The sequence below is a fragment of the Delphinus delphis genome, chromosome 19 (genome assembly GCF_949987515.2).
Source record: "Delphinus delphis chromosome 19, mDelDel1.2, whole genome shotgun sequence".
Classification (NCBI taxonomy): Eukaryota; Metazoa; Chordata; class Mammalia; order Artiodactyla; family Delphinidae; genus Delphinus; species Delphinus delphis.
Window position 1 is genome coordinate 52,802,977 of NC_082701.1, and position 24,827 is coordinate 52,827,803.

Below are 24,827 nucleotides of genomic sequence, written 5' to 3' on the forward strand. Positions count from 1 at the left end.
CTCTTGCTCCAAATGCTTAAAACTTGTCTGGGACAAGAATACTGACAGTTTTTTTAATCACCCAAGCAGGGGATGAGGAGGTGGCTTCAAAAATAAGTTCAAAGGGGGCTTCCCTGGTGGCGCAGTGGTTAAGAATCTGCCTGCCAATGCAGGGGACACGGGTTCGATCTCCAGTCCAGGAAGATCCCACATGCCACGGAGCAACTAAGCCCGTGCACCACAACTACTGAGCCTGCACTCTAGAGCCCGCAAGCCACAACTACTGAGCCCGCGTGCCACAACTACTGAAGCCCGCATGCTTAGAGCCCATGCTCTGCAACAAGAGAAGCCACCGCAATGAGAAGCCTGCGCACTGCATGAAGAGTAGCTCCTGCTCGCCGCAACTACAGAAAGATTGTGCACAGCAACGAAGACCCAACACAGCCACAAATAAATAAATAAATTTATTTAAAAAAAAAAAGTTCAAAGGGTCCAGTGCAGAAAGGACCAGAGCAGAGGGCTGAGTGGTTGGGACAAGGCCGAAAGGGAGAGTCAGGACTTCGGGGTCCAGGAGCTCCAGACCCTCCCCCATCACCACCACTTCCTGCGTAGCCTCTGATAACAGGCCTCACACGCATCACCAGCTCACCCTGAGTTTTAAAGCATGTTCACACCCACCATCACCTTGAAGATTCTTCCAACCTAAGAGGCAGCAGAACGGGTGTCACCTCCCTTTTGCACAGGTGAAGAAACTGAAAGTCAAAGATTTTTTAACGAATCTTCAAGGTCAAAGATCCAAGAAGTGTGTGCGGGTCCTACAATTAGAACCCAGGCCTCGTGACCACTGTCCACAGAGCCCTCAGCTACACCTAACTGTCCCTGCGGCAGCCCCGCCGAGAAGCGGGACGGGCAGAGAGGACCAGCCCACAGGACACCTGCTCACCCTTCCCCCTGCCACTCCGGGGTGTCCTGTCCTGTGGCCCAGAGTGCCTTGTTCTCCAGGATCCAGTGGCCTGACTTTGCTGCTCAGTGTTGAGCTGACCTGGCTATCCGCCTTCTAACCTGGGCCTTCCCATGACCCCAGTCCTCACACCATGACACGGCCATTCACATCTTTTCAGAGAAAGACTGCTTAGGCCATGAACCAAAATCACAGCAAGATGTGCCCAATTCTCTAGGGCAAGCTCTCTCTTCATCCTTTTAGTTCATCCATCCATCCAGCCGGCCGTCCAATAGCTACCGAGCCAGACCTCATGGATGCCAAGCACTGTGCCCTTGTTGGTGGGTGGGTGGGGGGGCAGGGGGGATGGACAAGGACGAGCAGAGATTTGGGAAGCAGGTTTCCTGACCTGGAGGAGTTCAGCGTGCAGGAGGGACGTGACTGCAGCCCAACGTGGTCAGTGCCATCACAGTGGGAGGCCCTATGGAAGCCAAGGAAGAAGGACCAGCTCGCCAGGGGAGAGAGCAAAGGCCACGCTTGGGCCGGTTCTGGAGGACTATCATTCCCCAGGCAGGCAGGAGGGGAAAGGACCCCAGACAGAGGGGCAGCCACGCAAAGGCACAAGGGTGTAGAGGTGTGTTGCCAACAGAGGGGCAGTGAGGAGGTCAGGCCGGGAGGCCAGGTGTGGTCTGTGAAGGCCCGTGTTTGTCCCTCAAGAAGCATCCTGACACCAGGACAACAGGGAGTCAGCGGAGGGCTCTGTCAGACTCAGGTTTTAGAAGTTCACTGCGGACGGTCACGCAAGGCTAGGGGAGAGTGGGGACACTGGCCCTAGCCTGGCATTCCTGTCTCGGTGGAAATACAAGGAATATTTACTAAGAAGCAGGTTAACGGAAAACTTGTCCACTGCCAGGGGGGTATCAGGCACCTTCAAATTGCTTCCCTGCAGCCGTGCCCCTTGGGGTGCAGGCCTCCGAGGACAGCTGTTACTCCTCCTCTCCTCTCTCCCCGACAAACCAGGGAAAGCCAAGTGCAGGTGACTCTGTGACCATCCACCATGCCAGCCGCAGGTCCCCACGGTGACCCTTTCCAACTTGCCTGCATTTCACACCGGTCCTCGTCTGCAAGAGACTTGCCACTGTAGCTGAATATATAGAGAGTCTTGAAGATTTGCAGGGAAGCATAATTTACACCTTCTGCTGCTTCTCCGAGGAATCCTCTCCCCAAGACTAATAATACAGCAGACCTGGCACCTACAGTGACGAAGCACCCCAACCAACCCCTGGCACTCAATTCCAAAACAAACGAGACTGGCACTCGCGCTGGCATCTCCCAGAGCCATGCTGACGGGCAAAGAGGAATGCTGGCGTTCAGCGGACCATGATACTGGGCTTTTTAAACCGTCTCCCCGCAGAGCGCTAGGGTTTCCTGGAGGCATCCCCGGAGTCATCTGAACAGGATGGTGATCAAGGTCCCCACCCACCCCCGACCACGGTCCCCGGAGGGCGTGTGGAGCCAGGAAGGCAGCACTTGTGTCAGACCCCCCAGGAGCTATAGCACCAGTGACCCCGGGTCGGGGTGATTTGGAGACTTCAGGCCAGCTCTCTTCCCCCTGCCCCCATTCACGCCTCATCCAAGCCATCTTCTTGGGCCGGGGACATAGTCAAAAGCAAAAGGCAAGAGGCTCAGGCCAGAGGTGGCTCCACAACCCCCCCGGGGTGGCCGATGATGCTTTGGCCAGGCTATTTGCCACACATGCCCCACTGGCAGGCCTCCCCACCTGCCAAAGGTGCTCGGCATGGCTCCCCTGGGGACTCTGCCCAGGTGAGGAAGAGAGCCGGCTACGCTTCTACTCTGGCCATCTTCTCCTGGGGGTAGCAGAGGAAGCCCATCTGAAACCCTCCACACCCGCGGCATCTCCGCAGCCACGCCCACCGCAGGGCTCCTTAAGGGAGCAGGTCTCGTCCCACCGCTGTCTGTAGGAACCCCCCCAAACCCCAGCTCGCTGTCTCTCTGATCCCAGATTCCCAATCCACGTGCCTCAGTCGTCCAGCCTGAGTAGCAAGAAGAATCCTTTAAAAGATCCACACCAATATTTTTTTTTTTCCTGAAGACCAGACTGTCTCCTCTTTTCACAAGAGAGTCAAAAACAGGAGACCCTCCCTGCGCTCTCCTCTGGGTGGGCTGTCGTGAGCCCAGAGAGATGACTTCTCCTCTGTGCCCTTGTTGGTGGCGGGGGGGGGCAGGGGGGACGGACAAGGACGAGCAGAAAGCCCTACAAGTGCCACCATGAACAGTCAGATTCTAGGGCCGGGGCAGAGGGGAACAGGGGCACAGGCAGAGTTTCCCGCTACTGTGCTCCCTTCCTGCCCCCAAAGAACCTACAACAGCCATGCTCAGAAATTCGGCAGCTGGCGGGCTGAGAGAAGGAATCAAGGGCCCCACGGCCACATCACAAACACATCAACTGGAAAATATCCGTGGGTGCCGTGACCCCACCTCACTCTGAGCAGTACCCTACCCACAAGGCCTCAGGATGCAATCTTCTGCAGAAAAATCTGCCTTTACAGGCGGGTTTATCTGCCACAAGCTCTAAGATAAAATTCCCCTCAATTACTGACCTGCAGCTAAGATTCTAATCTTGGTCACACCCAGGCAGGTTTATCACACTCAGGGAGGGTCTGGATGGGAGGAGATTCAGACAACTGTGACATTTCAGAAAAAGGAATTTCTGGCTTAAGTCTGTGGTCGAAATACACCACGACAAAGCCGTGGGTCCATCCACAGTAGGGCCGTGACTTCCACTGGCAAACACACCTTCAGTGATGATGCAAAACCTGACCGAAAGGGACTTACTTGGAAGAACCAAGATGGAAACTGACGTGAGGTGACAAGAGCCAGAGAGACAAAGTCTCTACCAGAAATGGTGACCAAGAGGTCTGGACTGACGATCAGGGGAAACAGGTTTTTTTTTACTAAGAAAATAATGGCAAGGACGCTGAGTAATGGGTGGCCACCAGCATATCCGGAACCTTGACACCAGGCTCCCTGCAGAGCATTTACAACAAAGGACACAATTCTAACTTTCACAACGACTCTCTGATATGGGTCTTAAAGATATGGAAACTGAGGTCCAAGGTCAGGTAAGCAAGGGGGCCCAAAGTCTCACACAGCCAGCACCCAAACCCAGGTCAGCTCAGCTCTGAACACCATTACACCAGACTGTCCACAAACTGAGGACAGTCCCACTGGAGGATTCCAGGATTGTTGCAGAAAAATGGGGTCATCCTGGAACATGAGACAGGCCCCAGGGTGTATGGGGTTGTTAGTTTTTATGGGCTGGGTAATTTCATATGTTAATGAGCGGGAGGAATATTCTATCTTGGAGAAGGGATGGGGATTTCCAGGAATTGCGGCACCGCCCACTTTTGGCCTCAAACTGCCATGGTGCCGGTAGGCGTGTCCTTAACATGCTAATATTACAATGAGTGCATAATGAGGCTCGAGGTCTAAGCACCGGAAGTCCATCATCCGCCATCTTGGGCCTAGTAGGTTCTAACCAGTTTCTGTCGTATCCTCAACGGCTGCGTCACTGTTTTAACGGTTGTGCCCTGCCCCCTTCCCTCCTGTTTCAGCCTCATGGACAAGATGACGCTCCTAATTCCCAGCATCACGCATCCGGAGAAATGCTAAAAACAGCTAAAAACACGGCTGGGGAGGGAGGCAGCGGCCAGGTTATAAAGGGCCTTGTAAGCAAAGCTAAGTCATATTATATCATAAAGGCAACCAAAAAGCTAAGGAAAGTCTTCAACAGGAGCGTTCCGTGGTCAAACTGGCCAGAAAAATCACTGTGGCGTCACTACGGAGAATGGACATCACCAGGGGACCAGAGGGGCAGCCACTGCTGTTAGGGACCACGGCAGTAATCCAGGCAAGAGGAGAGAGGCCAAGTGCAGAACAGTGTAGACCTGAGGGCTCCACCCAGGGGCTGCGGGGGACGCCTGCTTGGCGGCACCAACCACCATCTCCGGTTCCGAGCCCTAGAACACCGGCCCTGTTGTCCTGAGCCCCATAACAACGTTTTCAGAAGAGAATTTCCAGCCAGGCCCTTGAAGCAAACCTTGCCTTTGGCCCAGGACCAGCAAAGATGAAAAGGAATGTCGAAGTCCTTCAGCAACCTCCTGCATGTCACCTCTCCCGACAAACAGCCTTTTTCTCATTATAAGAGCCTCTTCGGGGTGTGTCCGGGCAGCCGGAGGCCCATCTGACCCAGGTAAGAAGCAATTAAGACTAGTTAGCCCAGCCTGAGCAGTGGCAACCATCATGCAGCAGTTCCTGAAACACCCCCAGAGGTGCTCTCCAGTTGTGCTACTCAAAGTGTGGGCCCAAACCAGCAGCATCTCCTTGTCAGACCTTTTGAGAAATGCAGGCTCTCAGGCCTCACCCCAGACCCTCAGAATCCAAATCTGCATTTAGTAAGATGCTCAGGTGATCTGTACCCATGGGTCAGAAAGCCTTTTTTTATTTTTTTTTAATTTTCTTGGCTGTGCCGCACGGCATGTGGGATCTTTAGTTCCCCAACCAGGGACAGAACCCATGCCCCTTGCACTGGAAGCGCGGAGTCTTAACCACTGGACGGCCAGGGAAGTCCAGAAAGCCTTGACCACGGCGCTGCAACCAGGCAGCCTTGTGCTTGATCTCAGAGGGGCCCAGGGAAAGAGGTTTCTCTCACCCAGCAGCACCCCATCCATGGAAGCCCAGTTAACAAGCGGCTCTCAGCATTCAACTTGGCATGATCCCTAGAACATGTGGGATGTAAACTCCACTAACAGAGTGTATACGAGATGCCAGCTACCCTCACAGGAACCCTAGGAAACTTAGGAAGATTCTGCAACTCGCCCAGGCAGCAGGGGCTGAGGCAGGATTTGAACCCAGAGCTGCCAGACTCTTGCCCTGAGCTCTGCGGCCCACATGGGGGGTTGGTTCTGCCCCCGTCTCTGAACACGGTCATAGCAGTGCACACCAGTGGTAGCCGCAGGGCTCACGTTCCAGCCCACAAACCAAACCACACAGTGCATCTAGCATCCCCTTGGAACCGATAAACCGCCTTGAGATGTGGTGGCCACACCCCCACTGCATGTTTCTCCTAACACAGTCGGTATCTGGCAAGACCACCCCGGGCTCTCTCTCTGCCATCAAGTTCATACTTCAGTCAAGACCCTGGGCCTACTACCATGCCCAAGTCACTCACCACTCAGCCCGCAACCTCTCTTCCTCATCTGGCCATGGTAAAACGTGCCTGAGCCCCACCTCCACCCCGTAACTGTGATCAAGGGACCCCTCTGGGCAAACTGGAACACCAGCTACCACCCTCCCCCATCCTACCTTTTTACCATCTCCATACCTCTCTTCTCGGAGGAAACAGGCTCCAAATGAGGTCTAATTCCAAAACCTGTGTTCCTTCCCTGACCCTGTGTAGCTTCACATAATCCGTGAAGGAAAAAGAAAGTAAACGAAATCCAATCTAATTCCAGAATTGAATCATGACTTGCAAACTTTAAAACCCCTTAGGGTGGGCTTCCCTGGCGGCGCAGTGGTTGAGAATCCGCCTGCCAATGCAGGGGACACGGGTTCGAGCCCTGGCCTGGGAAGATCCCACATGCCGTGGAACAACTGGGCCCGTGAGCCACAACTACTGAGCCTGCGTATCTGGAGCCTGTGCTCCGCAACAAGAGAGGCCACGATAGTGAGAGGCCCGCGCACCGCGATGAAGAGTGGCCCCCGCTCGCCGCAACTAGAGAAAGCCCTCGCACAGAAACAAAGACCCAACACAGCCAAAAATAAATAAATAAATTTAAAAAAAAAAAACCCCTTAGGGTAACTCAAATGCTTTCCCACTCAAATTGTGGCTCAGAGGCCAGCAGTATCAGCATCACCCGGGAGCTAGGTAGACAATGCAGAGTCTCAGGCCCCACCCCAGAGCCAGTGAATGCAAATCTGCATTTTAACAAGAACCCTATGGGATTTGCATGCACCTTAATACGTGAGAAGTGCTGTCCTTAATGTCCTACATGGTAATGTTGTACAGGTAGATTCTATGCGCCCACACCAAGCGGGAGGCCCCAGGCATCCAGGACCTTCTTTACAATACGAAAATATTAGACTGACTACCAGATTAGTAGATTTTGTGTGAAGTATGTCCTTGATTATCCAAAACTCAACAGAGTTTTATTTTTCACTCCAAACACCACAAAGGCTTGTAGCTATTTATCAATAAAACACTTGCTAAATGAGAACAGTGGCCTCCAACTTCCTATTTCTATTTCTACATTATATTGTGAATCAAAAACAAATGACACTCTTCCATGAACCACTGCTAAAATAAGGAGCCTCTGTTATGATTAAATTAGGACAAGGACTCATTTCTGTAGAATTTTTGAAATATCATCTCTAAAGAGTTTTTACAACTTAATTTGGTTTTTTTGTTGACTAATCCGGGAGTTCCCTGTGCATCTGAGGAGCGAATGAGAAGGGTGGAGGAATGAAGGCATCTGAGAAGGAACAATGGATGCAGAATGTCTGGAAGGGCTTTCATTCCAACAGAGCAAGTGTGAAACTGAAGTCTCTTAGAGAAATCACCTGCCAGAGCCACCTGGAGGGGCTGGCGCATCCCCGAGGCACACTCCAGAGAAGACCTTGGCTCCAGGTCTCGACTTATCCCCTGAGACTTGCTGAGAGCCTGGCATACACAGTAGGTGCTCAACTATAAATATTTGTTTTTGTTGAACCAAACGTTGACAGATGTATTTAGCGCAAAGAAAAAAAAAAAAATCACAGGAAGTCTGGGATCAGGCCAAGTATCACTGGTGTGCCCAGCATCATGCTAGATGCCGGGAGAGCTTGCGGGAGGGGGAGCTGATGTGAAAGCACAGTAAGCACTCATCCTGGTCTCAGGAGCCATGGGCACCTGCTGAGGCTGAAGTCATCAGACTGCTGCAGAGTCCCAAGCCTCACCCCAGACCTACTGAGCCAGAATCTGCCTCCAACAAGGTCCAGAAGCCTTGCTCTAGAGGCATCAAAATCAGCTTGAGAAGCACCCCTCTAGGCATGGCCATAAAATACTGAGATTGAACTGGAACAGGAAGGGGGCATCCCCCTGAGTCAGGCCACACCTGGTGGTCACCAGAGCTGTCCACATACATTCAGCTCACTCCTTCTCTCCTTCTGGGCACATGGCAGGATCGCATTTCCCCACCCACTTGGAGTTAGGTGTGGCTGGGCTTTCATCAATGAGAGCTGAGCACGAATGCCATGTGTCACTTCCGGGAAGACGCTTTAAGAACCATGTCCTGTTGATCAGCAGCGAGATTACAGACAGTGGCTGCTCCCTCTTCTTGGGTCCTGGTCCTGCAGCCCCAAACCAACTGAGATTTGGGGGCTGTTTGTTATGGCAGCATTTCCTAACCCATCCTGACTGACACAGCATGTAAGCCCCCAACACTGCCATCTTCAGAGCATCTCTGTTACTCCCCCATCGAGATCTGCTTAAACGCAGCATGACTTGAGGATAGGACCTCTTTTTAAATCCCAAACAGCATTACTTAACTCGATTACCTTCTACACTCTTCAGACTCCAACCATCATCTTCTTTTCTCCTTTCCCCAGATTTCCCCACATACTAATGCTTTTATCTTACCATATCGTATGCTTTTTGGTAAGCTGCTTTACATCCTTTTCTCAACAAGGTGATAGACAGACAGTCACACATACAGACACACCAGACGTGGCTCCAAATGAATTTTGGCTGTTTCCAAAAAAATCAAATTCACCCCTCGAAAGACAAAGATTTGCTGTTACTAAGGATATCTAAAAGAACGTGGCCCTGGGCCAGGCAAGTATTCCTTCAACCTGTTCTTTGCACAAAAGGATGCATGGGACACAGTCTCTGCTCTTAAAAAGCAATTCATTCTTGGAAACACCATCTCTTTTTGCCTTGTCATAAGATGAAATCCAAACCATGCTAACTCCATGAAAACGCTTAGCATCACTGACAAAAACGTTTTATTCTTAAAATTCTGCTGAGCCCCTTTTGCGTGGCTGGCCTTGTGTGATGAACAGGTGAATCTTATTTTAACCAGTTCCTCTTGGTAGGCAGGTAGGGTGTGGCCAGTTGAGCTATATTAGAAACAGGCTGCAATGGGTATTCTGAGGCTTACAGCTTACCTACCAGATGCTTTCTGAATCCACATTTCTAGATGTGGAATTGCTGGATCAGAGGGCACGGTACGCTGTTAAGGTTTTAAGGTATATTGCCAAATTACACTCCAGGAAGCCCACGGCAGTTTTCTTACACCCTTGCCAATACTCATTCTTTTTTTATTTTGACACTTTTCATTAAAGCTACCTTTTTAAAAAATGTGCAATACTTTGACTACTAGTGAGACTGAATATGCTGATGACTTTGCCTCTTCTACTAAAGTGTCTATCCAAGTTCACTGCCCATTCTTGTACTGATGTGTTCCTTTTGGGCTTTTAAAAATAACTTGTAAAAGAACTTTCTGCATTAAGGACGTTAACTTTTTCACAATTTTAATTTGCCTTTTACCTCATTTTTTTTTTTAAAGGAAGAGGTCTCTGGTGGCAGAATGGGCGATTCACAGATGAGGACAATACCACAGGGACAGTGCATCACAACTCACCTGCAGAGGTGAGGCCCCCTCGCCCTCCCCAGTCAATCTACCAGCAAGTCCTTTTGACTGAACCCTCAAAATACATTCCAGTTCCATCCACTTCTCTCTCAGCACCTCCACTCCCACCAACCTGCTCCCAGCTTCCTAACTCGTCTGCTTGCTTCCCTCCCTACCCTCTGCAAATTCATCCTCCACACTACAGCCCAGGTGAGCTTTCCAGAACAAATCAGAGCACGCCAACCTATCAATCAAACCGAAAGCTACCAACCACTAAAAAGGAAGGATAATTAGGGAATGTGACAGAGGTGCTAAATATCGCTATCATATTACAATATATACACGTATCCAATTAACACGTTGTATACCTTAACTTTACACAAGATGGCATGTCAAATGTATTCAATTAAAAGAAGCCACTGGTAGCTTCAAATCAGCCATGGCAGGAGTACTTACACCCCAGAAATTGGCAAACGCAACAAATCAGAACTTCTCTCACTTCACCTCCCACCCTCCATCCGCCAAAGCTGATTGTTAAACATTTACCAACACACCAGTGGAGGCAAAAGAAGCTTCAGTCGGTGTCAGAGAATGACACTCCAATTTTGTCCTCCCAAAAACTGCTGAGGAGGAGGAGAGGGAGGGACCCTTCAGACGGGAGACTGTCTCTGGCAAAAGTATGGATAGACAGAGACCCACGCGGGGAGCACAGCTCAGCAGATGCCCAAAGGACATCAAGGAACAGCTGGGCCCTTGGAATGATGATTTTGCAGTTAAGCCCCCAGACCATAAATGCAAACCTGGGGAAAGGCAAGCAACCTCAAATTATTCGACAGTTCATTTCTTCCGCCATGCAGGATAGCGATTCAAAATACAAGTTCGTAGAGAAAAATCAAGTGACATATATGGGGGCGGGGGGAGAGACGACTATCCAACTTACCTGCCTCCCTGTCACATCCCAACCTCTCTTGTCCTCGCTCCCCGCTCTCTAACCATTCTGGAATATTCTGGTTCTCTCAAATCTATCAAACATACACCGCTCTTCAGGGTTACCTGCATCTGTAGTGCAAATACTCACACACACCCCCAGATCCTCACACGGCTGGCTCCTGTGCCTCACGCAGGTCTCTGCTCACACACACCCTCCTTGGGGAAGCCTTCTCTGACAGTTTCTGGAACCCCTCCCTTCCTGCACCCCACACCCCTAGTTTGTCACAGTACCCTGTTTTCTTGGCCCCATACCACTTTAAAAGTATACATACATATATATATATATATATATATTTTTTTTTTTTTGCTAGTTTACCATCTCCCCAACTAAAAGGTAAGCGTCTTTTCTATGTCTTATCACTGCTTCACCTCCAGCAGTGCTCACAGCCCATCGTCAGCACTCAATTAGGGCTTGTTGAATGAACGATCAACTTTTGAACAGGGACTGGCAAACTACACACAGCCCATAAGCTAAGAATGGCCTATCCATCTTTAAATGGTTGAAAACAAAGCGAAAGAAGAAGGATATTGCATGGCACAAATTCAAACCTCAGTGTCCATAAATAAAGTTTTATCGGAACACAACCACACCCGTCGGTTTGGGGCTCCTCTCTAGCTGTTTCGTGCTCCGCGGGCAGAGCTGAGCCACTGTGACAGAGACCATATGGGCGCTCTCACGGCTTCTCACTGCCTGCAGCGCACTACACATCGCAGTGATGCAGCTGTAACTCGAGTGTGCCTCTTGGCCTGCAAAGCCTAACATGTTTCCCGGCCCTTTACAGAAAAAGTTTGCCAATGCAGGTGACGAAGGAGAAGGCTCTGAGAAACGTTTCTCAGGGAGAGCAGACCAGGCTTGCCACCCGAATGAACAGGAGAGAAAAGGTAAGAGGCGGGCAGAGTCAGGTGACGCGGTAGAGAGATGGTGGCGACATGCACAAGGGCTTGGAGGGTGGGGGGAAAAGAGGGTGAAAGGAAGGGAGCAATTAAGAGTTTAGCTTGGACATGTAAGTCCCTGGGGACTGAGTCTGGCGACCAGCTCAAGAACCGAGGGGAATACAGTGAACCGGGAAGTTAACCTAATAAAACAGATCTTTACCAGATGGAAGACAGGAGAGACACTAAATGCGGAGGGAGGAGGTGGGTGAGTCCTCTGAGGAATCTACACGAACCTGGCACAATTCACACACCTGTCGCAACTGAACCTACACAGTGTCACCCATGCTCTGGTCCTCCAAAGGACAAGCCAGGCCGAGCTGCTGGCCACCATTTCTACTTCTCTCCACGGGGCAAACACCACCCAGAAGGCTTGCCGCCGTAGGCAAGAGCGGAATCTACTCACTGTGCAATTAAGGACCGGGGGACCCGTGCTGACATTCTGGTGGAAAGCTTGTCACATGCCGCCTGCCTGCTGGGAGTGATAAGCGGGCAGCTGGGAGAACACCGTCCCCTGGAGCGGCCCGACACCTAACCGGTATCCACCTAACCGGTATCCAAGCGGCCCGACACCTAACCGGTATCCAAGCCTTCCTGGTTTACCAAACCTTTTCTTCCACCGGCCACGTAGGGACCAGCATCCGTCCTCGTAGACGAGGTCGACCAGGCTGTCAGATAAAAGCTGAGCTTTTTCAGGCTGGGAAGAGTACAAGCGGGTCAGCGTCCCATTCATGTTTCCAGCTGGTAATGGACTGCAGGGATTCATGTGGTGGTTAACAGATGCCAGGGATTCCTGCCGACTTGTTGCTAAGGGAACTTTTGTGAAGATGCCCCGAATCCAGAGACTCCAACAAGCACGGCCGACTGCTTTGAAGTCCTGAGGGGTGGCCAGTTTACCAGACCAGCACAGAGCAGTGCAGAGGGGGGACGCCCCTCCGGATCAGAGGCAGGCAGAGTATGGGCCAAAGGGAGAGTTTCACACAGCACAGGAGCCACAAACGCGGGCCACAGCCCCCAAGTCAAAGGGCAGGATGACTTCGTGAAGATGGCAGAAAGCACCGTAATCTTTTCGATCACAGCTACATGCTCTGCAAACCACCAGCCCTAATTATGCCTTTTGTGAAAGAGCTGACGACCGCCTTAAAAAATACGGGTGTGAGGAACAAGGTCACGCCCATTTTAGGTAATTTCCACGTAACAGAAAGAAAGGCCCTGTATTAAAATCAATTTGTATAACACATCAAGCATCTACTAGATGTCAGGCAGCTCGGAGGCACCCTGTCCATTAACAACCAGCACCAAACAGCCCCGCCCTGAAAAAGCTGGGCTGGCCTGTCAGTGGCCCAGGGGACAGACCCAAGCTTCAGGGACAGGAAAATCTAGTTTCAAAATCAGCTGCACCATTTATTGTGTGGCCTTTATAAAGAAATCCCTGGCGACTTTAAAAACAAAAACAAACAACGAACAACAACAAAAACTTGCAAGGATGGCGATGGAGAATTTCCTAGCAGAATGGCCAAATCTGTGCGTTCTACCCATCCCCACCCCAGGCTCTCTCTAGGGTCTGGCCTGGCGCTGCTTCCTCTCTAATGGATCATCTGTCCCAGCGTGTTCTCCCTACCCTTCTGAGGTAGCTAGTCTGCAAAATAGCCTCAATGAACCTTGCCTCGCTGTATACACACCTGTATGCACCTCCCTCCCACACTGTGACTCACTTTACCCGTGGAATGTGGTAGAAGTGATGCGCCAGTTCTGAGCCTACGCCTTAAGAAGACCTGGCAACTTGCACTTTTGTGTTAAGAAGCCTGAATGTTAAACACTCCAACTGCCCTGCTGAAGAGAAAGGCCATGCAGAAAGGCACCCGAGGATGACACCACGCAGAGAGAAAGGCCAGATGGAAGGCACCAGGCATGTGAGTGAAGACACCATTTTGGAGGTGCCAGCCCAGCTGAGCCTCCAGGACCCCAGCTGCGGCCACCATCTAACTGCAAACGCGTGAGAGACACCAAGATCGACCGGCAGAAGAAGCGCCCGGCTGAGCCCCGTCAACCCACAGAAATGTGTGAGATGATAACAAACGGTTGTTTTGCGGTGGCTTGTTACATAGCAATGGATAAAATACTATCCCTTAATGATCCACAGCACATCTCTCTGCCCCAGCCGCACCTTGTAAACTCCTGCAGCACAATCACCTGAACCCAAAAGGGGAGAACAGAAGGTGAAGGGAAGGAGGTGCAAGGGTGACCCTCTGCAGCTGACTAGTCCAGCTGGCAGTGTCATATTCCGTTAGTACCTCTTGAGTACCTTGCAAGCGACCTTGCAGCCAGATCGTGGATCCTGAGAACAGCACCTCTGTCAAGGAAAGCTCTGTTGTGTATGCATTCCAGTCTTATTACCCTCCAGAATTATTTCCCAAAAGCTCTGGTGGTTTTTGCAGATGCCTGACAGTATCTTCCAGAGCCCTAATTTCTTCTCTTCGTTCGAGGGAAGAGCATCACCTCAGCTCCCCCTAGACCACGTCTTTCTCAGATCCTTGACCTCTTCGTGGCTGAACAGACCCTCAAGAAAGATGTTCCTGGCTGCTTTTATCTAAGGGCCTTGATAACTCCTGGGCAGCTGTGGGTCTTATCTGTTAGGCCTCCTCCCTTCTCTGGGAGGAGCTGGCTCCCCTCCACCTGGCACCCTCTGAAAGGCTGCCCCACTCACTGAATAGCAGGATCCTTGTGGCCAGTCCTTGCCCACCAAGGCTCCCCCCAGCTCTGCTTGGCAGAGGTTTTCCTGGAGGCCGCCCTCTGTAAGCCAAGTACGCTCTGTCCTGTCCCCCCACTTCCTTGGGGTCTTGACCAAAGAGATTTCCCCAGGAACCAGGACCAGAACCTCCACCAAACTGGCCTCTCCGCAGGGGCAGGCCACCAGGGTGGATCTTTGGGCCGTCTCAGTTAGCTCGCAACTCCCCGCCATGGGGTATGCTTCCTGCAAACCAGGGCCTCTCAGTTCCCCTTTTTTCACATGAGCAAGGAGGAAATCCTTGGGGCGTGTGCATTTTGCACACACTGCCCTCAATCTTTAGCACACTCTTGCCAAGATGGGGTTTCCTGACATCACTCTTTCCGCCAGAGAGCAAATGGTGCACTGGGGTGGGGGTTATGCTGGCAGTGCCATTCTCAGCTGTGCACCCACCATCCCACTCCTGCCGCAGGAGTCTGGTGGAGCCCCTCCTGTCTGTACTTGTATCTGCGACAGCTCCCCTGGCCTTCTGAACTCCATGCCCCCAGCAAGCTCAGTGCCAGGCTGCCACTAGCAGAGGCTTCCCAGCTCTAGTAAGTGGGCCCTTCTCTGGCCTCCTGGCTTCTGCACTAACACCTGGCTGGCACTCCTCCAGTGCCATATGCTGGCCAGCCCACCGCCGGCAACCCCCTCAGGAGTTCTGCATTCTCCCCTGACCCAGCCTGTCTCTGGGGAGTCACCCCATTCCAAGGGACCCTACCTGCATCTCCTCCATCCCTCCCCAGCCTCAGCCTTGAGGTCCAGCCTGCTCAGGGAAGAGGTTCCCACAGACAAAAGGGCCTGATCTATGATCCTCCCTGTGGAAGATGCGTCTGCTTTGGCCCTGAAAAGAGTCGCGGGGCTCAGGCCCACTCCTGTCTCCACCTGTGGGAAAACCAGCGGGCTCTGAGCGAAATCAAACTCCAGGCTTCGCAGGAGAGATGCTCCAGGTAGGAAGGAGCAGCTGCCCTCCTTGGAGCCCCAGCGTCCCTGCCTCCCTCAAGGATGTGGTCACTGACAGGTGGACCTTGGGAGCTGCACTGGCCCTTTCCCACAGGGATCCAGACCCTTTCTTCACTTGCCTTCTGGTACAGCTGGGTTTAAAAGAGACACAGGCACAGAGGGTAGCATTCAGCCAGCTGAGCTGCTAACCAGCTACGCAAGCATTACTCCCTGGCCAACTGCCTTCACCTGTCTCACATTCAGTTTGCCTGCCTGTAAAATGGGGATAGTGCCTCCCCCTTCCCAGGGCTGTCTGGGGAATTGGTGACACTGTATGGACCATGCCTGGTGCCTAACAGGTGCTTAACAAACGTAAGCCCCTCTAGGGGCACTACTCGCACAGATGGGTACTTGTCTGAAAGCACCTTAGGCAACACACATGCCACGAACTGTGACTGACACACCCACAGCTGTCCTAGCTGATCATTCTGCTTGTCCCCTGGGCGGTCTGATTCACGCTCCCTTTGCCCCTGGGAAGAAAAAGCAAAGGCACTTCACTCTTGCTAACACAGCCGACAAACCCACCAGTCTCACCCCCACCCAACACACAGCTGGCTGAGTCCAGCCAGGGACACTCCTCACCAGACATCCAACAGCCAAATTTCCACATCAGTGTTTCCTGGAAAAGCGTGGCCACCAGAGGACTCTACGACAGGAGTCTCTGCCAGGGCTGCTGGGCTAGAAACAAGGAGGCTCCGGGTCTTCGTAAGAAGCAATTCACTTGCTTTCTTCCACACCTGAATCTCAGGAAGGGAACTACGAAAACTGAGGAACACCTGAACCTCTCCTAGGCAGCCAGGCTCTCAAATGACAGAACCACGAAGGTGCCCGAATACACTCAGCTGACAGCCCAGGAAGGCTCCTTCCAGCCTCAACTTGGTCAAATGCTACTAACCCATGTAGGAGGGATTTTGTTCTCTGGACCTGAAAGAAACATCACGTACCTCTAAGAGGCCAGGCTCTATTTTGATAAGTTTCCACAGGATATTTCTCAGGCAAACTCACCCATAACCGTTTCACCTCTATCTAGCTTTCTTTCTGTCTTTTTTGAGCTGCACAGAGCATTTTCAGTCAAAATTTGCTACTTTGTTCTTTGTGAAGTAGGTGGGGGGGAGGGTAAATTATTAATCAGTTTAGTCTCTGTGATTTGGACAGTTTTGCCAGAATACTTCCGGCTACTCACAGCCTTCACAACAATCTTGGGGTCGGGCAGCCTTCACTAAAGGGGACACCCTGTAAAAGCCCAGCCCGCACGCCACCAAAGGACTTGGGGAACTTAGAATCCCACTCAGGCTATGACCATGAGCTCGGCGACGAGAGGACATCGAGGCCTCCCAACTGTCACCCAGACGATAAACAGCCAGCCGACTTGGCTCAGCAGGTCCTGTGAAGCCCGGGGCCAGGCCAGAACACCAGGACAGGCCACTTTTCAGGCTCTGAACCCTGGCCTCGGGGAGCTGGGCCAGGGGACGGGGCGCTGGCCGGGGGCTGCAGCACCCCTGGATCAAGCCTGCTGACGGGGCTCGGGCTGGTGGCTAGCCAGGCTCAGCTGACCAGTAAGTGGGCGGCCCGGAGGCGGCCAGGCAGCTGACCCGCCGCAGGACGACCGTCCACGGGTCGGCAGGCTCGGGGCTCCGGGGCCCAAGCGGTGCCACTTTCCCCAGCCCCATCCTCCGTGCGTCTTCCCTGGACCGCCGGACGCCGCAACCCTTCTGCGGCCCCGGCCACCGCCGGAACGCGCCCGCCAGCTCCCGAACTCACACTGGCAACAAGTTCTCGCTTCCTCAGGGCGGCCTCGATGTACTCGGGAGGCCCGGCACGGGGAGCGCGCGCAGGGCGAGCCCCGCGCTGCCCACGGCCGGAGAGGCGCCCGCCGCCTCCGCCACCCCCAGGAGCGCGCGGCTCTGGGTCGGGCGCGCATCGGCGGCCCACGGGGCGCCCCTCGGGCAGGGGCGGCTCCGGCCTCCCGGGCGCGGGCAACAGGTATGCGAGCGCGCCGGTCTCCCAGCCCCGGCCCTCGCCCCTTACCTCCAGCAACTGCACGTAGCTCGCCGGGAACCAGCCGCGGAGCCCGTCCTCCTTCTCGCCTTCCCACCAGCCGCCGTCCGGGACCTGCAGCAGCGTGATGAGCTCGCCCGCGGCGAAGCGCAGCCCCTGGCCGTGCCGCTCCCCGGAGAAGGGGTACAGGGTCCGGCAGCGGGCGCCGGACATGGCCTTGGCGCCCGGGCTCACAGCGCAGCCTGCATCCCTGCCGAGCCCCGCAGTCTGGGCAGCGGTTCCGCGGGGTCCCAGGCGCCCGGCGCTCCGGGCTCCCGCGCTCTGGGCGCGCGCCGTCTCGGGGGTGCGCGGGGGTCCCCGGCTAGGCGGGGGACGCGCGCCCCGCGCAGGGAAGCTGAGACTTGCTGGCTTCGGAGCGAGCGGCAACGCCCCCGGGCCGGGCGGCTCGCGGCTCCCAGCTCGGGCCGGGGGGGGCGGGGCTCAGGGGGAGGAGACCCAGGCGCCGCGGGCTCCGGAGACAACTTCCCGGGGACGCGGAACGCGGGCGGCCGCCGCGAGGGCCGGCCAGAGCCGGGGCCGCCCTGGCGCGCGGAAATGCGCAGCTCCCCGCGGAGGTGGGACCTGGAGCATCCCCCTCGGCCCCGCTCCGCGGCGAGGGAGTGGCGGCGGACGTGGAGAAGGGGCTGGCGGCCGGGTAGCCTGCCGGGGGCTCTCTCGGCGCGAGGGGGCGGGACTGGGCGGGGGCTGGACCGGGGCGGCCACGCCCTCTGAGGGCCGGGCGCTCCCTAGCCGAGCGGGCGGGTCACTGGGGAGGGGTCTCCCAGCTCACACTCGCACCACCGAAAGCCGCGGGGGTAGAAACACCACTCTCTACGCGTTTTGTAGGCCTCGTGGCCGGTGGTGGGCGGGCGCCTCCTCTGGGGTGCCTGTGAGGGAATGTGTTTGTGGCCGTCACTAGGGGTTGAACCTGGGGTTGAACTTGACTCACCGGAAACTGGACAATGGGTGAGAGACAGATTTGAAGCCGGGCGCCTGAGCCGGGAAGCCAGGTGGCAGCGGGTTACACCGGAGGGACCGAGCGGCGAGGCGACGGAGTCGGAATCCGAGTTGGTAGAATTGGACGGAGATCACTACGGATAAAAGGAGAAGAGGAGAAGGTGAGAAGAGCAGGCCCCGTCGCTTGTGCGTGCAAAGGGGAGGCTGGCCCAGGGTACCAGCTCTCCTGAAATCGAGATGGGCCAGGCTGAGGAGTCTACACTCGTTTACTCAGTCAACAGACATTAGTGGGAGGCTGCCACGTTCCACGCAGTGTGCCAGGTACCTACAAAATTCATTAGGGACAAGCTCCTGCTCTGCTGGTACCAGTGGACCTGGGTGCTGAAGGAAGCTGACCTTGAACTGATGGCCTAGAAGTAAAAGAAAGCTTTCTTTGTTCACCTACTCTATAGGAAAACTTAAATTCCATTTCCTACACTGTAAATAGCCGAACCCTTTAATCTCTCTGTATACTCCTAATTGCCTGCCCTTACATCCTGCTCAGTAACCTTCCATGGCTCCCTATTACCTTTTACATTAAACTTAGACTTCTCAGCCTGTGCATTTCAGGCCCTCCACAATACCTCCCCCACCCTCATCTCTTACTGTGCTTCCATAGATACCCTTTACAAAACCAGCCCAGCTGGGCTATGAGAGCCTTAAGAGCTCTTTCCACACTTTGAATCAGTGGTTCTCATTAGAGTCACCTGAGTAATGTTAAATGCTCATGCCCAGGCCCACCCTAGCTTTGAGAATCACCGTTGAGCCAAATTCTGCCTTTAAGCCATCTGCCCTAGCAGCCTCAGCCTGGCCTCTGGCCATGGGCAAGTTGACAAACGCAGATTGTTTATCATATTCCATCAATTGCAAATTCACAAACCCTTGCTTGTCTACAATCATGGGGAAACAAACTCTTGACCACGGTCACCACTAAGAGTCCCTTAAAGCAGAGCTGCAAAATTTGATACAGAAAACAGTCACTAAAAGTAACTGACCAGGGCTTCCCTGGTGGTGCAGTGGTTAAGAATCCACCTGCCAATGCAGGGGACACGGGTTCAAGCCCTAGTCTGGGAAGGTTCCACATGCCACGGAGCAACTAAGCCCATGCGCCACAACTACTGAGCCTGCGCTCTGGAGCCCGCGATCTACAACTACTGAGGTTGCGTGCCACAACTACTGAAGCCCGCACGCCTAGAGCCCGTGCTCCGCAACAAGAGAAGCCACCTCAATGAGAAACCCTCGCACCGCAACGGAAGCTGGAGAAAGCCCGCGCACAGCAACGAAGACCCAATGCAACCAAAAATAAATAAAATAAAATAAAAAATTAATTTTTTAAAAAAGTAACTGACCTAATCAAAGTCTTAAACGGGACTAAAATGCCGTATATCAGGGGCATTTGTGCAGGCTGACCTGAGGTTTCATATCTGATGATATGGCCCAGTTCAAGTTAGGATGGCTGGTCCAGAGCCTTCCTGCAATCCAGACTCCTCTGGGGTACCTGTAAACAACCTGTGATCCAGTCTGGACTTGTGAAATTTCAGCTGACACAGCATGCCATACACTTCAGTTCCAAATGACCGGCCCCAAACAGTTCTGCAGCACCAAAATTGATCATGACTGTCAACTTCTTCAGTTCTCTCATTTTATTCCTGTAGTCCTATGAGCTGGTGTAGAAAAACTACAAATACTACTTTTCTACTTTTTCCAAGTAGAAAAACTGGGCTCAGAGGGCATGACTTGCCCACCATTATATGGCTGGTCAACAGCAGAGGTCAGACCTGGCTTATTGTACATGGAGCACTGCTTCCTCTGGTCCACTCTGCCGGAGTCAGAAAATGCATCGTGGCTCATCCACAAATAGCATCTTAAAGGACTCTCTGGTGATACCCAATGTCACTCTCGATACAAGTAAGACTGCACTAGCAGTCAGTGGAACTCCTGTCCCTGATCTCAGATAAATCCCCTGACACCTCTGGGTCTATTTCCCCATCTGTGATTGGAGACTGAATCCAATAGCTGGACTATAGGACTTGAGGTGGTCAAATGTATAGGCTCTGGACTCCCTGTATCCAAAGTTCAATTCTGCCATTTTCTAGCTGCGTGCCCTTGGGCAATGTACTTAACCTCTTTGAGCCTCGTTTTCCTCATCATTAGAAGATGATAGTAGTATTTCTATCACAGAGTTATTAAGAGGATTGAATGAGTAAAAATGTAAACTGTTTAGAGCAATGGCTGGCACATTAAGTACTCAAATATTAGCAGTCATTATTATCTACCTAGCCCAATGGTCCTGGCTAGTTATTATCCAACACTTCTTTTTGAACTAAGATTTCCAGGGCAATAATAGAAGTGGAAACCCTTACATCTTTGGAATGCCAAAAATTTTAAAGGAACACACTCTGGGTTTCTGTTTTCTCACAAGATCTTGAAGGAAAGATGAGTTTCTCCCTTATCTATTTTCCTCCTTGCCTTCCTCCCCCACCCAAATCTTCTGTTATTATCTTGAACTTGTATTTAAATCTCTAATTATCTAACTTCTTTGATAACTAAGTCTTACATTACTGATTAGATGCTTAGTAACTCAGGGGAAGGATACCATGTTGGTTTTAAATTTCCGTCTATCCCTCCTAAAGCCTAACATTGCAAAAAGTAGGCATTCAGTACTTCCTCAATTCGTTTTGCACAGATAGTTTGGACCTTTGTGCAGATTCAGATTTTCCATATTGCCAAGTTACTCTATAAACACATGTGTTAGAACATCTGGATTAGACTGTCAACTCCCAAGATCAGGCTTTGCTCCCTTTTTCTTAGCTTTCTCTCAACACTGTGCACTTGATAACCATGTGCTGGTGGAGATTTCTTTTCTATTTGAGACAGTCTCACATGCCCTTGCACCCGCAGCCTATGGATGGCAGAGAAATACAAGGATTTCAATTTCTTAAAAAATTAAACATAACTTGACCGTATGACCCAGCAATAGTCCTAGGTATCTACGTAAGAGAAATGAAGACAACCACACAAAAACTCGCAGTGGATATCCACAGCAGCACTATTTCTAAGAGCCAAACAGTGGAAATCATCCAAATGCCCATCAACTGATGAACAGAGAAGATGTGGTATACCCATACAATGGACTACTCACTCAGCCACAAAAAGGAATGGAGTACTGATACAGGATGCATCTCAAAGACGTCCACCATGCCGAGTGAAAGAAGCCAGTATTGCGTGATTGCATTTATATAAAATGTCCAGAAAGGGCAAATCTATAGAGACAGTAAAGAGATTTGCAGTTGCCTGAGGATGGAAGTGGGAGTAGGGAGTAAGCAAAGGGGCAGGAGGTTTCTTTCTAAAATTGGGCTGTGGTAATGGTTCTGCACAGTTCCAGAAATCATTGAATTGTACACTTAAAACAAGTAAATTTTTTGGTATGTAAATTATACTTCAGTAAAGCTGCTAACATAAACCAAAAAATAAACAAAAATATGCAAAGGCCTCATTCATTCAACAAGGATGCCCTGGGACTTCCCTCGTGGTCCAGTGGGTAGGACTCCATGCTCCCAATGCCGGGGACCCAGGTTCGATCCCTGGTCGGGGAACTAGATCCCTCATGCATACCGCAGCTAAGAAGTCTGCATGCCACAACTAAGACCCGGAGCAGCCAAAATAAATAATAAATAAATATTTTAAAAATTAAAAAAACAAAACAAGGATGCTCTTCCATACCCATGGGCCAGTTTATTCAGCAACGACCTGAAGAGCTATTAAGGCTGTGCTATCACATGGACAGTGTGTTGGGCCTGGGATAGAGAGACAAGTATGGAGCATATATAAAGAGTTCCTATCAATCAAGAAGAAAAAGATGGATGACGCAATAGAGGAAAGGGAAAAGACTTGAACAGGCATTTCATGAAAGAAGACATCCAAATGGCCAATAACATTAAAAGGTGCTCAACTTCATCAATCATCAAAAAAAAGCAAATCAAAATCAAAAGGAAGTAACAATATGCACTCACCAGGTGGTAAATATAAAAACAAAATAGAAAATACCAGGTATTATGAGGCTCTGAGGCACATGGGGTGCTCATGCACCGCTGAGAGGAGCCCGTTGGAAAACGCGATATTTAGCACAGCTGCAGGGAGCATCCTTTATGACTCATCCATTCCCCTCCCAGGTATAGAGCCAACTGAGAGCTGTGGTCATATGTTCATGGAAAGACATATACAACGTGCACAGCAGCACTATTCATAAGAGCCCCAAACTGAAACAGCCCAGTGTCCATCTACAGTAGCCTGGGTAAAATGATGACACAGTTATACAATGGAAAACTTTACACTTCGAGAATGAACAAACTATTGCTACAGGTAAGTGAGCCCCACAGATGCAATGTTGGCCAAAAAACCCACTAAAGAGTACATATAGCATGATTCCATTTATATGAAATTCCTAGCAGTCAGGAGAGTCGTTATTTGAGGGATGGGTATTGAGGGCGGGGATCTGGGCTCCTGGTTGATCTGGGTGTGGGTTACACAGGGCTACTCTCCAGGCTGTATACTTACCTGTGCACTCTTCTGTATGGACGCTATGCTTCAGTACAGTTGGTTAAAGAAGATAATATAGTCCCTGACCTCAAAGAATATATAGTGTCTTGATTCTAGAGCGATGTTCTCCAAACTTTATTGACTGTGCACCTCTACCAGTAAAACTCCCAAATATATGTATTTCTATTATTTATAAATTAAATACATGAACCATTAAACTAATGTATCTTATAATACACAAGATTAAAATTTTTAAAGTTATATTAGGGGCTTCCCTGGCGGCGCAGTGGTTGAGAGTCCGCCTGCCGATGCAGGGGTCGCGGGTTCATGCCCCGGTCCAGGAAGATCCCACGTGCCGCAGAGCGGCTGGGCCCGTGAGCCATGGCCGCTGAGCCTGCGCGTCCGGAGCCTGTGCTCCGCAACGGGAGAGGCCACAACAGTGAGAGGCCCGCGTTCCACACACACACACAAAAAGTTATATTAAAATATATATTATACACAATTAGAGATTCTAACATTGTCTTCCTGCATTGTAGTGGATGTTTTGTGCATTTCTTGGGAATCGGTGATCTTGAGAATCAGCTTTAAGAAGACACTGGGAAGGAAAAGAAAGTTAGTGTACAGAAAATAAGCATTTTGAAATCATGACTTTGGAAAAAAATAAATGGGCCCAGTTCTCTTGGAGTCCGGGAAAAAGCTGGCATTGGGCCTACAAGGAAGAGAAAGCATTCAGAGCTCCATCTCTCCTCACCCCACTTCTCCCATGTGCAGTCTGAGCCAGAGGTGCAGCCAGAGATTCTGAAACTTCAGTGTGTATAAGAATCACCAAGGGGACTTCCCTGGTGGTCCAGTGGGTAAGACTCTGCTCTCCCAATGCAGGGGGCCCGGTTTTGATCCCTGGTCAGGGAACTAAGATCCCGCATGCCGCAAGGGAAGATCCCACAAAAAAAAAAGAGAGAAAGAAAGAAAGAAAAAAGAATCATGGAGGAGCATGTTAAAAGTGATGCCTATTCCTGGAGATTCTCATTTACTGGGTCTATGATAGGACCCAGAAATCTGTGTTTTTAATAAAACCTCTGTATTATTCTACCGGAGTCCTTACACCGTACTTTGAGAAACACCATCCTTAACACTAAGGTTGCCGGACATTTTCAGGTAGTCTTCGTACCACTGGAGAACGTTATAATTTATAAGTCGGAAGCGTTTGTATTTGCATCCTATTTGGCCAGACACCACCAATTAAAAAGATGTCGAGGGAAGCAGAAGCGGAGCCAGAGGCAGGCAGAAAATGGAAGGCAGAGACGTCATAGATAAACGAGGAGAGGAAGCCATTGTGGGGAATGGGAGAGACGGAGGCTATAGAATAAGAGAAAAGGGATGGGATAGAAGCGAGAAGGGGAGGGGGAGAGAGACCAGGGAGGGAGGACGGAAGAGAAAAGACAGCCCTGCTTTCCCTCACTCCGTCCACCACCCACATGCACCCACCCACCAGGCTCTGAAGGCAGAGCAGACTCTGGCCAGACCCCGCTTCCCTGGTGAAATTCATTTGCAAAAGAAGCATGAAGAGAAGAAAAGAGAAAGGGGAGGAGAGAGGAAAAGAAAGGCCACAGAGAAATCGTAAGTTGTGGGACCAAAAATAACATTTAGAAATAGAAGAAGTCCATCTTTATATCGGTCCTTGGCAGGTGGGTGGCAAGGGAGTGTCTGCCCCATTCCCACTGGACCCTGGCGGCAGCTGGAAGTAAGGAAGTGATATTCCCCTTTGGGAGTAAATAACAACAAAATATGCACGGAGGAGCCCAGCAGAGAGAGGCAAAGCCACATTAAAGAGACAGCAAGCCTCCAGGGCCAAGACCCACCTCTAACGCGATGGCGGCTATTAACATATGTGAAGCCTGGAAAAATCCACCCAACGTGGGCTGGGCTCTCTGGAAGCTTAGAAAAGAAATTTGAGAGG

At 51.6% G+C, this 24,827-nt stretch overlaps 1 protein-coding gene across 2 annotated transcripts in view; it reads right to left on the minus strand.

Moving 5' to 3' along the window:
• The window catches only part of GAS7 (growth arrest specific 7), a 201,705-nt gene extending 183,764 nt beyond the window's left edge, over positions 1-17,941 (minus strand). For both annotated transcript variants that reach the window (XR_009517096.1, XM_059998325.1), the window contains exon 1: positions 17,327-17,941. Coding sequence is in view for 1 of the 2 variants with exons in the window: in XM_059998325.1 (XP_059854308.1) it covers positions 17,327-17,509 (183 nt within the window). In the remaining variant the exon portion in view is untranslated. The remainder of the gene's footprint in view (positions 1-17,326) is intronic.
• Positions 17,942-24,827: the final 6,886 nt, after the last annotated feature.